General features: G+C 33.5%; 1 protein-coding gene across 1 annotated transcript; it reads left to right on the plus strand.

The window, feature by feature from the left end:
- The first annotated feature begins 3,874 nt into the window (after window positions 1-3,874).
- On the plus strand, window positions 3,875-4,888 carry LOC133814012 (pentatricopeptide repeat-containing protein At3g53700, chloroplastic-like). Its single transcript, XM_062247035.1, has 4 exons — window positions 3,875-4,227; window positions 4,541-4,591; window positions 4,678-4,734; window positions 4,875-4,888. Exons 1-4 carry the CDS (start codon window positions 3,894-3,896, stop codon window positions 4,886-4,888), a joined length of 456 nt encoding a protein of 151 aa, XP_062103019.1. The 5' UTR covers window positions 3,875-3,893.
- Window positions 4,889-17,215: the final 12,327 nt, after the last annotated feature.

Genomic DNA, 17,215 nt, shown 5'->3' on the forward strand with positions numbered 1-17,215 from the left:
TTTGAATTATATTCTGATCATAAGAGTTTAAAGTATCTCTTTACCCAAAGAGACTTGAATTTGAGGCAAAGAAGTGGATCAAGTACATGGAAGATTATGATTTCACTTTTCAATATCATTATGGAAAAGCAAATATGGTCGCTGACGCATTAAGTAGAAAACCTCATGGAACTTTGGCTTGTTTGGCTCTTGAGGATTGGAAAAGAATGATCACTGTGGGTTATTATAAATTAGATTACTATGAAGGAAAAGATATTGCTTGTGATTCAAACGTAGTGGTTACACCAGTGCTACTTCAGCAAGTTAAGCAATGTCAGTGCCAAGATGAGAAATTGAGACTTATCTGGAATCGAATTTGAAATAGCGAGCAGTTAGATGGATGGATAGTAAATGCCGAAGGATTCTTATACCATAAGGGAAGATTGGTCGTTGCAAATATCCTTGATCTTAGAGAGCCTGTTATGATCGAGGCTCATAGGTCTAAATTTGTTGTACATCCTGGAAACATAAAGATGTACCAAGACTTGAAAAGACAATACCGGTGGGAAGGTATGAAGAGAGATGTGGCTAACTTTGTAGCTAAGTGTATGGTTTGCCAACAAGTTAAAGCCGAGCACCAGAGACCTTCAGGGTTGCTTCAACCTTTACCTATACCAGAATGGAAGTGGGACAAGATCACGATGGACTTTGTGATAGGATTACCATTAACACCATTAAAGCATGACACTGTCTGGGTGATTGTCGATCACTTGACCAAATCTGCTCATTTCATTCCAATTAGGAAGGATTATAAGTTTTCTAGACTAGCTCGACTTTATGTGGATAATATGCTTCAATTGTATGGGTTGCCTTCCAGCATTGTCTCTGATAAAGATCCTCGATTTACATCAAGGTTTTGGCGAGCATTGGAAAAATCTTTAGGGACTGAACTTAACTTGAGCACCTGTAACGCCTTGGAAAACCAAGACCATTACACTGTGTATTTAAAATATTGCAAGACTTGTTAATAAAGTCATTTGAATAAAAATGTGAACCTAAGGCTATCTACCAGGTTATGGTTAATTTTTTTTTATCATAAACGGTTAATTTTCTTTATCATAAATGCTTAGTACATGGGATCCCAAAAACAGGGTTTTAGTGTCAATTTACAATCTATAAAAAGTTATATACAATTGGTAGCAATTCTAATGGAAAAACACAAACTTTAGGTATTCTGTCCCTGTATTCTCCCTCGGCCGTGATGGACGAGCATTTGACTATGTACATCTCACCCCCAGAGCTCTCCAACTCATGACTGATCTAGCTTACCCTTGCCTTTACCTGCACCACGTAGCACTTGTGAGCCAAGGCCCAGCATAAAAACCATAACAGTAATATACAATCAATATTATCAATCATGAGACAAATATTTCAAAGATTAACACATCATAAATATCAAGTCAATAACAGTCAACATGCATTTTCAACTTATATCTCAGATAATATGCAAATACTCAGTGTCGACACCCTTAGGTCGAGCCCTCTATTTACTCCACTGACTCTAGCTCGCTTAGGCCAATCTAGTGTTTATCTAGCTGATCTCGGCTCACAGTGGCCGAGCCACATCCTGTGCGTAAATCATCAGCCCCGAGTCCCTTAGGCCAATCATTCCCATATACCAAATAAATCATTCAGCCATACAATACACATGTTCAAGTATTGGGAAATATAAGTCCTGTTACAACCACTCAAGGGTGCAGTTTTCTTACATTGTATTCCGAGCAAAGATAAAGGAATGATCCCGAGCACGATCCTCAGTCCTGAGCCTTGGTGATAAATCTAATCACAGTGGCCAATGGGTAATCATCAACGTCTAATCCAAATAAATACTTAGGAGATAAAAACTAGCCTCTGGGACCTCAATTTCTACTAAACCAGGTAATAGAAATTGTCCCGAGCGCCTAGGTTTGAACCCCCCGAGCCACACTATCCTAGAACCCAAACTAAGGCAAAAACCTCCAGGTGGGCTGTGACGTGGCCTCAAGAGTCACAACTTGGCCCAAGTCAGAGACCAAGAACTCCAAGCCACAGGGGAGGCGGGCTGCGACTTGCCTCCTAATGTCACGGTGCGCCCCCAAAACATAGAGCATACCCAGGGCCTATTGGGCACATGCACTGCGGCGCCCCTGAGCTGGGTCGTAGTGCACCCCCTTCTAACCCAGAAATTATGGGTTTTCTCCATCTCTTTCCAGTCAAAAACCACAAAGTTTTAAAACCAATTATACTCCCCACTTCCAACTAAATCACCAGAGTGAATCCAAGACTCTAACCATAAATTCTAACCATACTAGAACACATAAACTCTACCCAAACTTCCAGCAATTCATCAACTAACTTATACCCAAGAACCCATAATTTACACATGTTCTAAGCTCCAAAAATACTCAGCTCAATTCAGTGAATTAAAGTTGGAATCTTACCTGAATTAGTGACCTAAACTCCTCAAAATCCTCTGGCTATCTTTAACCTAGCCTTTCCATAGCTTGACCCAGCCCAAAACCAGCTCAATTCCCAGCTTGATCACCTCTAATTCCTTCAGTTTTCCTTCAAATTCAAAGTACAATGAGAGGGAGAAAGAGAGGGGGGTACGTGAGTGAGAAAGATGAGGGAGAGCTGGGTGTTTCTAATACTTTCTAGTTAATCCCAAGTGTTTTGTCTGAGTTATCATTTGCTTATCAAAAGACTATTATGCCCCTCCTTGTTATACTTAGCCATTTATTTGCTCTAAGGGTAAAATAGTCATTTCCCCCAGTTCCCACTAATTCCTCAAATATTCCTAATATCTACCAATTAATCTTGTCATCCAATTAATTACCAATCATTTATTCAATATCTAATAATTCCCAAAAGTACCCGTAGGCTCCCCCGAGCCGAAAACTAAACCTCGCTGTGACTATTTCGCTAATTCGGTCACTAGGACCACCTCGAGCCATATACTTCAAATTTATCCACATAATAATGTGGTCTCAACGATTTATCACATATAATCACATTTATGCCCTCAACAGGTCAAAATTGCAAATATGCCCTTATAAGCTAGAAAGGGCCCACATGCATATCTAATACTCATAAACATGCTTGTCATATAATGATATTAATCATGCATGCCACATAATCATGCATTTAACCATTGAACCACACATATACCAACTATGCCCTCCTGGCACGCTAATCAAGGGCCTTAAGCCTTATTCGTGATCTTGGGTTGTTACAACACCGCTCACCACCCTCAGAAAAATGGACCGTCTGAGAGGATTATCCAAACTTTGGAGGACATGTTTCATTCTTGTATTTTGAATTTTGGGGATATTTAGGGAGTACACTTGTCATTGGTAGAATTCAGTTATAATAATAGCTACCAAGCCAGTATAGGCATGGCTCCTTATGAGGCCTTATATGGGAGACCATGTAGATCACCTTTGTCTTGGGTAGAAATAGATGAACATGTCACAATTGGACCTCAAATTATCGCTAGTACCTTTGACAAGATCAAAGACATCCAAGAGAGACTTAAGGTTATTCAGAGTCATGAGAAGAGTTATGCCAATCTCCATCGATGAGAAGTTGAGTTTGAGGTTGTTGACTATGTCTTCTTGAAAGTTATTCCCATGCGTGGTGTGACGAGATTTGGAGTGAAGGGTAAGTTAGCCCTGGGGTATATTGGATCTTTTGAGGTTATCGAGAGGGTTGGGGAGGTCACTTATTGATTGAACTTACCAGCGCGGTTGGGGCATGTTCATAATGCACTACACCAAATACCTATTTTCATAAAATAATAATATAATACTACTGAAAAAGTATTTTGTTATGTATATGTGGGAGCTCGTGTTATTTTTTTTTTTGGCCTCTCTCTCATGTGTTGTCCTTGGTCTCTTCCTCACTCTCTCAACCACCGATCCTTCAACTTTAACTCCAACTTCAATCCCAATTCACCCTCTTCTTCTCAATCTCAACATCAACCCCTCCCTCCCGACCTCACCTCCAAGCAGCTTCTCGACACCCTTCGTTGCCAGAAGGATGAGTCCTCCGCGCTTCGCATCTTCGACTGGGCCTCGAAACAGCCTAATTTCTCACCCACTACCTCCATCTACCAGGAGATTCTTTGTAAACTCGCCAAGGTTGGCTCTTTCGACTCCATGACCAATCTCCTTCTCGATATGAAGCGCTCCGCTTGCCCCGTCGATAAAGGTACGTTCTTGATTTTCATCGAGAGCTATGCCCAGTTCGAGTTTTATGATGAAATTTTGGCTCTTGTCTCACTCATGGAGGATGAGTTTCAGGTGAAACTAGATACCCAATTCGGCTACCCCTTTTTCTTCTTCGGCTACGGTGTCTCCGAAGTCAATCCCTTGCTTCGTCAATCTCTCTATATCGTCGTCTCTCCAATATTTTCGTGTCACCCTCTTTGTCGTGGGCTCATTTTGGGTATTTTTCTATGTTATGTTTTGGGTATTGTGGAGAAGAAGGGTAACTTGTGTAAGAGTTTAATTATTTTGGGCAGAGAGTGTGGGGTGGGCTGTGGAGAGAAGAATATGCGTAATCAAATATAAGAGTGAGTTTCCTTTCTTAGTTTTCCTGCTCACTTGTTGATTTTTGTCTTGCTCAACTTCTAACTTGTGTATGGACGTTGATTTTTAGGTTCGACTAGGTATACGTCTATGGTCATATGTAAGAGAAGAAGCCTCTCATGGAAGGGTAAATTTTCATTCTTTCATTTATTTTATTTTACCTTAGTAATGATTTGTTGTATGGTGTTGTGACTATTAACACTTGGATGAAATAATCTTTACGCATAGGAGTTTGAAAGTTAATTGCTTAATTTTATATCTTTGCAGAAAGCTCCAATTGATCCTTTCACTCGTGAAAGTTGTAAGCCATCTGCATCTCAAGGTGTTCCACTTGGAGGCATGGGGTCTGTGGTGTACAAGCTTTTTGCTAAAAAATATTCAACTTTGTTTTTTTTTTTATTTGATCAAACTGACGTGCTTGTTTGTTTATGTCTCATACAGAAGTGGCAACATATCTAGAGGTTTTAGAGGTGAATTCAGGCAATTTCAAATTGTTCCTGGTTTATGTGAAGGTTCTCCAGTCATGGCCAATCAATTTTCTGCCAGGAAACTCTTACTCCATGTATGTATCATTTAATTTTACTGTTACCATTTTTGCCAAATTAATTATAATTACATTTACAGATCTCTCTAATTATTTTTCATTTTTAAACTTAATATATATATATATACATAGCAAGAAAATGGAATTGAGGAATATAGTGTATATGGGCAATGGTTGTGATGGATGATGGTTGCCATATACATGGGTGGCCGAATCCCTCAGATATCAACTTTACTTTCATTACATATATAATGGTCAATATTGAAGTGAGCTATCCCATTTGATGTTTCCAGGTACCTTATATGATGTAGTAATTAAAGTGTAAACATGATTTATGTATCTCTTATGACAAATTTCTTTTACATTCTTTTGAAATGAACTGGTTTTAGCCCCATTGATACATGTCAATCTTGCTTAAGGTGTTCAGAAGAAATGGATTATGTGTTTTTGTTTTTAATCTTTAGTGCTTTATCAAATGATATACTTCCTTAACGGTAAATTGGCCATAATAATATATCATTACATTTTGAGCACACCATGTCACTATGTTAGGTACCTTTTGGCATATTTTAGGCAAGTATCCAAGACTGGATCTTTTTTTCATATGACCAAAAGTTTCCTAGTCATAATGTTTTAGTACTCAACTACTTTCTCTCTCTCTTAATTATAGGTTTGGAACATCATAGCACAGAGCTTTTTTTTTTTGCACATTTATATGGAAAAAGTACAGTAGGGTTCTAATTTTTCACCAACCAACATCAAACCATTGCTTTTCCAAATATGTTATTTTAATTATTTTAAGTGTAAATTTTATATCAAACCAACTATGTTTTCTAATATTCTATTTTTTTGTTCACTTTATAACTTGTAGATTGGCAATGATCTTCTCAATATGTGGGGCCTCTTATCTTAAATAAACTTCTACAGGTTGGTTGGTTCTCCTTTCTTTAAATCAGTACTTTGCAAGAGATGTGTCCTAAATGCTTCAGGTTTTTCATTTTATTTTTAGTTTTGAGATGCTTCTTGTTATTGTGACATCTGCTTGTTCATGGTGGGGAGAATAGGGTAATCATAAGTTTTTAATTCTAATTTATAAGTCCAAAATTCCATAAATAAATCATTGCTGGATTGTTGTTGTTGTGATTATTTATTTTTTTGAGGGGAAGAGGTTTTGTAAGCTCTTGAGAAATTAAGAATTGGAGCATGGGTATTCAGTTCTGCTCTCACATTTTAAAGAAAGCCATCACTGATCTACTACTCTTTTTATTATAAAGTAAGTTTCAACATTTTGTGGGGAGGGTGCTACCAAGTGTAGGCCCTTATTGATAGTGCTTTTTCTTACTTGAGTCCTTTCTTGATCATAGAGACTTAGTTCGTGTTTACTCTTCTGCTCTGATGATTAATCTCATGTCATAATCTAGTTATTAATAATATGTTCCGAAGTTCTATTTTTATGTATCTTAAGTTGCTTTATACGTACTAAAATTTTGAAAGTTGTACATATAGTTTTCCATATGTTTTATTACAAAAAATGCATACTAGTCCTATTTTGTAAACTTTTAAAAAGGGAACAATTAGTCTATAATGCATGGACTATTCCTGTTACAAATCGATCAGAGGGACTAAAGTATTTGTTGATTTATCATTTGCTTACTGAATTTGGTTATTTCAGTCTGGTGTCCACTGGGTCAAGTGTACAATTTTCATGATATATACTGTAATTGGCAAGTTCTTCTCTACATCTTTCCATTTGCAATTTGTGTCACGTTACCAATTAGGTGCATTGTTCATTGAGGTTGGTTTCCATATTTTATGAATCTCTTGAAATGATATAGCAAAGTCTATTCCTTCCTTTTGGTCAACTGCTGTAAGTGATCTGTGTTTTCCTATCCTTTTAACTTCCGTAAAGAGATTACGACCTTCTGTTTTCTGGTTAATGAATTGTTTAAAAATAATGTTTTGTGTGTGTGGTTTTTTTTTTTGTCTCTTCCTAGAACAATAACATAGATTCAGAATGCATCAATCTTTCAGCACTTGACCAGAAACTAAACGAAGTGATCAATCATTGCTAATGTCCCTCCATGATCGATGGTGATTCTTGCATATAAGTACTATATTCTAAGCATTCAATTATAAGTAACATTAGTCGATTGTGTGGCTTTAACGTTTGACTTCCTGAAAAAATCTAACATTTTGGTCCATCTAGTAGTACCACTAATCCTTAGATAGAATAAATCTTATTGTTGACATTTTTCATCCTATGAAACTGAGTTAAATGATTTTGGTTTTTACCCTTAACAACAATGTTTATGAAAATAAAAATAAAAATATATTTACATATATATGTATACTATTCATATTATTAGCAAAGAGAGAAGAGGAAAATATGTGAAGATATATCATTTAATAGAAATTACAATATTTCCTATTACCCACATGCATGACTTTCGTGTGAAATATTTGTAAAATATACTTAGAATAACTTAAGGATAGAAGTAATAATAAAGACTAATAGTGTATGTTTGGACCACTTATATAACAAAAGGGTGTTGTATACTATAGTTTATTATTTGGCCGCTAGTTACATATAATTTTTGTTGGAAAGCTTTTTTGTTTATGATAACTAGCTATTGATACATAAGGTTGTTTGATCATGACAAGAATGAGAAATTGGATTTGCAAGCTAATTGCTTTCTGTTCACTATAGTTGTAATTTGTTGCTTCTATACAGGTACATATCCTAATTCCAAAGTTATAAGAACTACCACATGTACATATATATATAATACTTTTTTATTAACTTGGTGATTATTTGGTGGAAACCGACAATAGTACTGCTAGAGGTGTACTTCATTCTTTTTTTCATATAAGTGGTTCTTCTGAAGAGGTGTATTGTTTGGTCCTTGATTGTTTTTTTATATATAATTAGTTCTTCTTAAGAGGTGTGTTGGTCGACTCTACATTATATATGTACTGCATATAAAAATATATATAGTATACATGCTTATTTTTATTATAAAATATGCATGCTTGTAAGATAGTTTTCTGTTTGTTGCATTAAACTACTTATATATAGTTGTGTCTATGAATGTGTGATCGTTATCTATTCTTGTTTTTCTTTAATCTCTTTTTGTTGCCTTCAATTCTGGTCAGTAGCAATTGCATATTTTTTTCTTTTCTTTTTGTTGTATCTTGTTTGGAAATCATAATGCATGTATATGTTGCCGGTCCAAAAACAATATATCATAATGAATGTTAACAATATGGACAATAATTATATTGTCATGATCTCAACAGTATTAATATGATCACATTAGATTTTATATAAAATTTAGTACTAAAATTGTGACATCTTTAGTTCACTTCTATGTACATACTAACAGGAAAAACCAATACCAGAATAATTAAGCATATGAGTCACCCTTTCATCTCAGATAGATTCACCTATAAATGTCAGAGGACTTCAGAGAAAAGAATGTATACAAATGTTTATATTATTACCAAACAAAATGATGTCTAACCTGCTGTTTGGCAAGTATTCATACTCAAGTATCTTTTCCTTTCCATCTACACAGAAACCCAAAAGCTTGACAAAATTGTTATGTTGAAGTTTCAATATCAGTAGAACTTCATTAGTGAATTCTTCTGAACCTTGCTCAGAACATATTGAGAGCCTCTTCACTGCCACCTCCTTTCCATCTCTTAGTGCCGCTTGAAAATAGCCATTTTGTTTTTGTGTAATTCTATATATGTTGACTTCCTTTTCAGATTGAAAAAAGATAATAAAGAAATACTATATTAATTACCTTGTAAACAGGGCCAAAACCACCCTCTCCTAACTTGTTTGAATCAGAAAAGTTGTTAGTAGCAATTTTTTATGGAAGCCAAATCAATGTATGGAAACTCCTGATCTCTTGAATCATCTCTATGGATGTTCTTATGAGAAATTTTCCGGAGATTTTCATTATTCCCTGAATAAGGAATCAAGCTATCGATTAAGTAGAGAACAAAAATAAAAAATAAAAAAGACAAGCAAGTTGCTCTTAGATAAACTTGAACAAAATCTTTATTACTCTTTTTGTGTCTTATGTTAAGTTCATAGTACCAGGCATATGAACCAAGAACTACTATCACAAGACATGATATAACAACAGCTACCAGTGCAAATTTCCATCTTTTATTTCTTCCATTATCTGCAATTCAAATCAATCAATTAGATAATATCTCTCTATTTCTTTTTCACATCAGCTAGTATGTAAGAGAAAAAAGAAAACGAAAAAAAACAAGAATCTTCGTGATGAATAATTAAGAACCTTCTCCATTCTTATTATTAGCCATAGAACCAGATTCACCCATATAAAACGCATACAACTCATATCTCAAGTAGCAGCTTCGACTAAGAAGTCTAGCTCCAATTGAGTAATAATAAACATCCAAAATTTCTTATGTGGCACTTCCAAGACATTTCTTACAGTCATCTGGGGACAAGTCTCTAGTGCATTGTACTAAAGCGTATACAATACTATCCATATGTTGGAGGTTATTCTGAAATAGACTAAATCAGTATAATAACTTTTTGAGGCAAGGATAGTAGTTTTAGTTTCTTATTCCCAGATGTTGTTTCTTAATATTTGAGTTGTTTAAAATATGGTTTTAGTTGTTCCTTTTTGGGCAAGTGTTTTTTCTCATTAGTTTTTGTTTTAGTGTGTTTGTCTCATCCCATTACACTTACTTTAGCTCTTTTTTCTCTGTCCTGGACTAGTTACATTTGTTGAGTTCATGCAGCTGCAACTATTCTGTGAAAAAATGATTGTTTGTTAATCAAAATATCCAAAATGTATTGTCATGCTCAATATTTTTGTTTATGAATGTCCTAAAATTGTGCCTAAAATATAGCTTCCAATTTTGTTTTGGTTTAGGATTCTTGGCTCCCTTATTTTCCTATCTTTTTTCAACAAAGATTAAGAAGATTACTCAATTTACTATTCTCCAATCTGAATCATTTTTCCTCAACTTACAGAACATGTGTTCTGGGATGTTATTGTTCTTGGTTCTTAGCCTGCACCTGAAGCTTTGTTCTGCTTTCTTATTGAAATAGTTTTTATAAAAAAAAAGGAACGGGAAAATTTAAGGACTTATGGATGCCATGCGCTATATGTTTTATGATGGCATTGTAATATCCGTTTTCCCGGAAAGGCAATTTCGTAATTTTTTTTTCCCACTATGCGCATTCTTGTCATTTTTTTTTCATTTGATGGATTATTGGATATGTATGACTTCCAATTGAAATAAAATTCATGGTTTCTCATGTTTGAGTTTTTGTTGAATCACAATATGAGAATAATGTCAAGTAAATAAATAATGGCTCGGGTTAAGTTATTTATTTATGTAAAAAAAAATTATTATTATTATTATTATGAGCATAATAGTAATAATAATATGCTTGAAATTATTTTATCATATTATGTGTAATTTTTGGGTTGCCATAATATTAAATATTTGAATTTGCGAAAAGACCGTAATACCCTCAAGCTTGGGATTGGTTCAAGGGGCATTTTAGAGACTTTATTTATTCTGTTTTAAAATGATTAATTATTCATAAAATTGGTTAAATTTTCGAAATTTCACTGATAATATCAGTTGTGGAACTTAGTCATTTTATTTTATTTTTTTAAAGAAAAAAAAAAAAAATTCCTTGGAAAGAGGATTTTACCACTTCAAACACTAACTTATTTTATAAACCTATTCTAAAACGTGTTACCATGATAATCTGATGGAGAAATCGTGGAAATATAGAGGGAATCAAATGAATGAAGAGAGAGAGTGTTATTATCGTTTTTTTTAAAAAGAGAAGAGATTTTTGAGTTCTTGCACTTGGGAAAAATCTGGTTAGTAATGAACATTGTAGAATCATTCTAGGGGAGGAAATAAACATTTTAAGTGTGAGAAATACATTTATAAAGCCTCGGATTGTGATTCACCATTTTTATCCAAGAAAATGCATATTCTTGGATAATTTTGGATTTAAGTGTGTTCAAGAGTGTATGGTGTGCGTGGTTGGTGATAAACAAGCTTAGGGGACTCCAAGGATTGATTTGGACGTGAAGAATCGGAGTTTAAAGGCTTAGAACACAAAGTGCATTTATTTGCTCCATTTTTGGCAGTACACCGGACTTGGAGAAGAAGACTTCGGAACAAGGGGTTACAGACATATTTTTGGGCTGGGGTCTATTGTTTTGAAGTTCTGGACACAAGGTATCATTTTCCAAGCAAGAGAAGGGTTGGAACACAGCAAAACTCAGCCCTAGAGTCACCGTCGCCGGAGAAGAAGACAAAACCAGCGATATTTTCGGCGAACCCGATCTGGGTGTTTACTGAGGTGTTTTTTTTTTTTTTTTCAATCTTAAAAATTAGTACATTAATTTTAGAGCATTTTCCAACTGGTTTCATATTTTTCTGAATTTTCTTTGAATTATTATGATTTATTGAAGTTCAAATAAAGATTAATTATGAAAAATATTTTTATTGTTCAGAAAAATATGATTTTATGTTTCAATGATATCTGTATGATATATAATGGCTTTGTATGTTTAGATTTAATTTTTGATCGTATTTTATAATTTTCTTCAATTATTTGCTTTTAAATATGTGATTTAAGAAAATAAATGTGAAAAATTATTTAAAGTATTCTAAAAATTCTGAGAATTTTTGTATATGTTTAAAATGAGATTATAAGGCTCTCTGTAATTTAATTCAGATTTTTTATCATTTATGTAATTTTCATGATTTATTTGGCTTATTTTATATTTTAAATATAAAAAAATATTAATGCTACTGTTATGAACCCTAGATAATTTTTGTGTGTTACTGTAGGGTGTAGAAACCGATTTGTATAGTTAGATTCTATTTTTTATCATTTATTAATTTTCTTTAATTAATTAGTTTTTTTTATAAAATTAATTAAGAAAATTAGTTATTTTGCCCAGAAAATTCTAAAATAATTTTATAAGTTTATTTTGGATTTTTAAACAGTTCTCTATGTTAGTTTGATTTTTGGACTTGGTTGTGTATTTATTTGTATTATTTGGGTTTTATTTGAGAAATTGAGGAAAAATAATTTATAAATGTTAAAAATTATTTTTCTGGTCTTATATGAGAATTTGCTGATTATTTAGGGTTTTGGAAAAGTTATTTATTAAATTTTGTTGTCATATGATAATTTTTATAAAATTATTGAGTCTTTAATGTAATTATGATATTAAACGGTATTTTGGTAATTTTCACATAAAAAGTAATTATATGAATTCATGCGATATGTTAAAAACATCATTGTTTGTGTATGTGACATGATGGTTTGAACCTTTTTGTGGAAATTGTTTTAATTTACGTGTCATGCATGTTAAAATGGCATGTTAAATTATTTTGATAATTAAGGTTTCGAAATAAAACCTTAACGCCTATTTTATTTTTCCTAAATTTTCGCTATGTAATTGGACATCTAGGAGCTAGCAGTCATCGAGGTGACGCAGCGAGTGGTTCAAGATACGTCAGCGGAAAACGCACCGTTTAAGGTAAGAAGAGTGGACATCTGCGCACAGAGTGTACGTTATGCGTACAACCTTGTTTTCTTATATTTGTGATTATATTTGTGACTTGAATTGTTGCATTAGGTTGACTAGCATGAGGATAGTGCTAGGGATTTTAGTTAATAGACATGCTTAGAAGTTAGAGAGGCGTGCTACTAGATATTAGCTGCTTGTGTGACTATAGCACTTGCAGGAATTATCTTGGGTGTGTATAACTCAGGATAATAGGATGCCACCACGGAACTACCGAGTGTGAGTATAGCGCAGGCAGGGCAACGATGTCTCGAGGGAACGGCCGAGTGTGAGTACAGCACAGGCTAGACTATGTGCCACCGTGGGAATGTCGAGTGTGAGTACAGCGCAGGCAAGGCATATTACATTTCATGTCCGATCAACATGACTTGTTAGTATTTATGTGTGTGAGTGTAACTCATATTATGTTAGTGTGATATGGTGTGTTATATATCACACAATGATTGTTGTGCTTATAATGTTTATTTATGTTTAGTTGAAAGTTTATGTTTTCTGGTTTGGGGAGTTATGTCCTACATAGCTCTTCTTACTGGGCGTTAGTTCACGGGTACTCTGTGTGTAGGTAAAGGCAAAGCAAAGCAGTGAGTGGTGCGGGCTCGAGGCATGGACGGAACATGTTAGAGGCTGGGCTCTAGTTATTTTATGTTTTTAGAAATAAATGTTATGTTTTTAAATTTTCAGACTTGAATGGTTATTTTCTTTATGTTGTTGTTATTAAACTTAGCGTCCAACATTTTTATTTTTAAATAATGAGATCTCATTGTCTATTTAAATTTTAAATAAATATTTTCTTTTAGTGTCTTAAAATATTTATTGTTTATTATTTTTAAACGGACTCCCTAAGTACCGTCTCGGGAAATCGGGGCGTTACAGGCATTAAGATAATGAAAACCTTGAGGCTCTGGAGACCAACATTGTTATAAAAAAGTTCACTAATCATATGAATATATTTTTATATGGGATGAAGATCTAGGAGTAAAGCACTTTAATGGATACAAGTAAGTTTCTGTTTGACCATTCATTTTTCTCCATTGAATCCCTTTATTAAATGATTCTTCCAATGGACCATCATAATTTACCAGGTAAATTGAGCTGGTTAAGAAACATGGTTTGGAGATCTCTCAACCTGGTACATTAAGGTTGTTTCTCAGCTTTTTTACACAGTCAGGAAAATTATAATTGTATTGGATGAAATATTGGTCTGTGCATTGTTTTCAATATTTTATTTTTACTTATAAAATGAATTAAAGTCGTGTTTGGATGGTTTGAGCTTTTATGAATTGAGTCACAAGAGCCACTTGCATGAGATAGAAATTGTACTATCTAATTCTCAACTTTCGACATAAAATCAGAGCTAATTAATTCTTAGCATTTCTGTTCATTGTAATCTTTCTGATTCTTATGCTAGTTAAATATAAACATGAAAGCATACTTACTGTTAACTGCGGCCAGTGGAATAATGCAGATAAAGCCTCTCATAGGACCAACAAAGCAGATCATGAAAATTGGTGTGAAAAGTTATGACTGGCATGAGCTTTTCCCAAAAGGTTTTCTCTGTTCCTTTGTATATAGTTTGTCCAAAAAAATTAATCAGAAACTTGGTATAGCTACTAAATCTAACCCCAAAAAAAGTTTCTTCTCTTGCAGTACAGAATAACGCTAGTGCAATAATTGCAGTATGGGCTCCTATAGTAGTTGTGAGTGTTGTTTGTCATACTCACTTCTTGATAATATCTGCACTAGTTATGGAAGCCCATCTTAGTTTAAATTTATTAATGACGAACACTGTAAAATATCTTGAACAAAGAATTAGGGAAGAAGTTAGAAGCTTAGTTTATAGATCAACCTGGTCTAGCATAAATGCTTGACACATTATTTTATTTCTACTTTACAGGTATATTTCATGGACACACAGTTATGGTATTCTGTATTTTGTACAATATTTTGTGGACTTTATGGTATTTTGCATCACCTTGGTGAGGTAAGCCATTTCTTCTATATATTTCTCACTATTAGAGTACATTGGCAATGTTTGGTGTGCTATAAATCCGGATGTTAGGAATGTTGAGAAGCAGATTCCACACCTTGCCATCAACATTTGATGCTTGTCTGATTCCACCTTCATCAAAAAATGACAAAAAGGGACGAAAATGTTTCTTTCAAAACATATTTCATGTGGTATACAATTTTTATGTTTTTTTTATTAATCTATATTTTTTAATGATCTCCAGGTTCGTACAGCGGTCCAATGGCTGGAGATTTTAGTGGTCGGTTGCCTCCGAGCTCTGCTGGATACCCAAACCATACATAGTATGGGTTATCATCATCTTCTCTACCAACTCAGCATAGCCAACCTCCTCCTGTGCCTAGAGGTCCTCTTGGTGGAATGTACCAGAGCTTACCGCATTATTATTGAGGTAAGTTTTGGTTTTTTTCGTTGATATGTTACTTTAGAAGAGTGACCTTCCCTGTGTTTCCCTACCCCAAATTTTGATTTTGTTTATGATTTCTTTTAAAATGTATGTCATCTATGTTCGTGCTAGTAGGTATGTCTCAGTGGTTTGCTTTAGAGGACTTGTAAAATGTTTTTTGATTTCTTATGGAGGACATGTCGATTTTTTTTTTAAAGTTCTTTCTTTATGTATAAATTGGCTGCGCTTTATTTTCCTGTTACTAGCACAAGCTCTCTGTTTTGTATAATTGATTCTTGATTACTGGTTTGAGTTAAAATGGGTATTTGCTTCAGGTATATGAGAAGCTTCTTGGGAGCCAATGCTTTAAATGCTTGTGGTGGTTTCGTGAAATGTAGAGAATGAAATTCTTGAATATATTATATGGACTACTGAAAATTTGTTGCTGGTTCACTTCATCTGTCTCTGTGTTGCCTTCTAGTTTCTTTTAAGGATCTTGATATTATATTATTTGCTTGTAGAACTTATTTTAAAGCATACTAGAGCTTTTCTGGTAAACATATTTATGGTGTCATATGCATACTTACTATACATAATGACTACTGTAATGCATGTTGGTGAATTGGATTGCTTACTTATTTATAATGGTTATATTTGATAATGGTTGAAGCGTGTCTATGAGTTTGATTTGCTATTTTGTATTGCAAGTACCTCTGGCTGATTTTCTTTTCTTTTTAGGGTCATGTATAGAATTAAACTTAATATCAAGTAATAAACCATAGATCAATTTTTTTGAACATTTTAATTGAATTTGACAAAGTATCAGGATTTTAGTTAATCTTGTTCAAATTAATCATCATCAACTGTGGATAATGGTGTTTTTTATACTTTCATTTAAAGTTAACTGTACATGGAAAGCCTCTTGGACCAGACTTTATGCGAGTATGGGTTGATGCTGATAGTGTTGGTTTCTTTGTTTGCTTTGGTGTAGTTGTGAATTCATTATTTTGTATGTGGTGTCCTCTCTTGGAAATAATTTCCATAGAATTTTTCATGAAGTAATTTGTGATGCTAGATAGTAACAATAAAATATTTCTTTGTTTATTTTGTAGATGTGACAAGCGAAATAGAAAAAAATACTTAATTTTGAAGGCTTTGTGTTTTGCAGCTGTAGAATATTTTGTGCTGAAAGTAGTAACTTTTCAATATGTTGAATATTTAAGACTACTTGAATACTTAAAGAACATTTTGTTGTTGATGACAGTGTTGAATGTTTTAAACTAATTTGTGGATTGTTAATACAATGTTGAATGATTTTACTTTTTGTTATTTGAAAATCAAGTTCATTTGATGATGCTATTATATATTAGAAAGTTAATTTTAATTATATAAATAAAAAATAAAAATGTAATAGAATAAATTAGTGTTATATAAATGAATATATAACGAGAATTTAAACTTATCTAAATATTAAAATAATACGAAAAATGTGTTATAATATCTATTACAATAACACTTTTTATAAGTAAAGAATTTTGTTATGCAAACTTCATTATATAACACAAAAAATGTGTTATACTAAAGTGTAGTATAACACAAAAAATGTGTTATACTAAAGTGTAGTATAACACAAATTTATAAGTATTGAAATGTGTTATATAATCGACTATAAATAATATAATTAAACACTTATCTATGTATTAAAATAACACAGAAAGTGTGTTATCGTTGATAGTATAATAACACATTTGTATAACAATGATAAAGTGTTATGTAAAGTACCCTGACCTACGATAACATAGTCGGTCTTAACACATCAAAATGTGTTATGGTATGTTTTGATAACACATTTTTGGTGTTATTAAAAGCATTTTTTCTTGTATGTGTTCCATGTGTCGATGTTGAGGAAGTATACTCCAGACCCATCGCACATCATTGAGTATGAGGCTATCCCTCTTCAAGAGAATGTGACATATGAAGAACAACCTATCAGAATCCTGGCGAGAGAGTTAAAGGTGCTAAGGAATAAGGAGA

The sequence above is a fragment of the Humulus lupulus genome, chromosome 2 (assembly GCF_963169125.1).
Source record: "Humulus lupulus chromosome 2, drHumLupu1.1, whole genome shotgun sequence".
Taxonomy (NCBI): domain Eukaryota; kingdom Viridiplantae; phylum Streptophyta; class Magnoliopsida; order Rosales; family Cannabaceae; genus Humulus; species Humulus lupulus.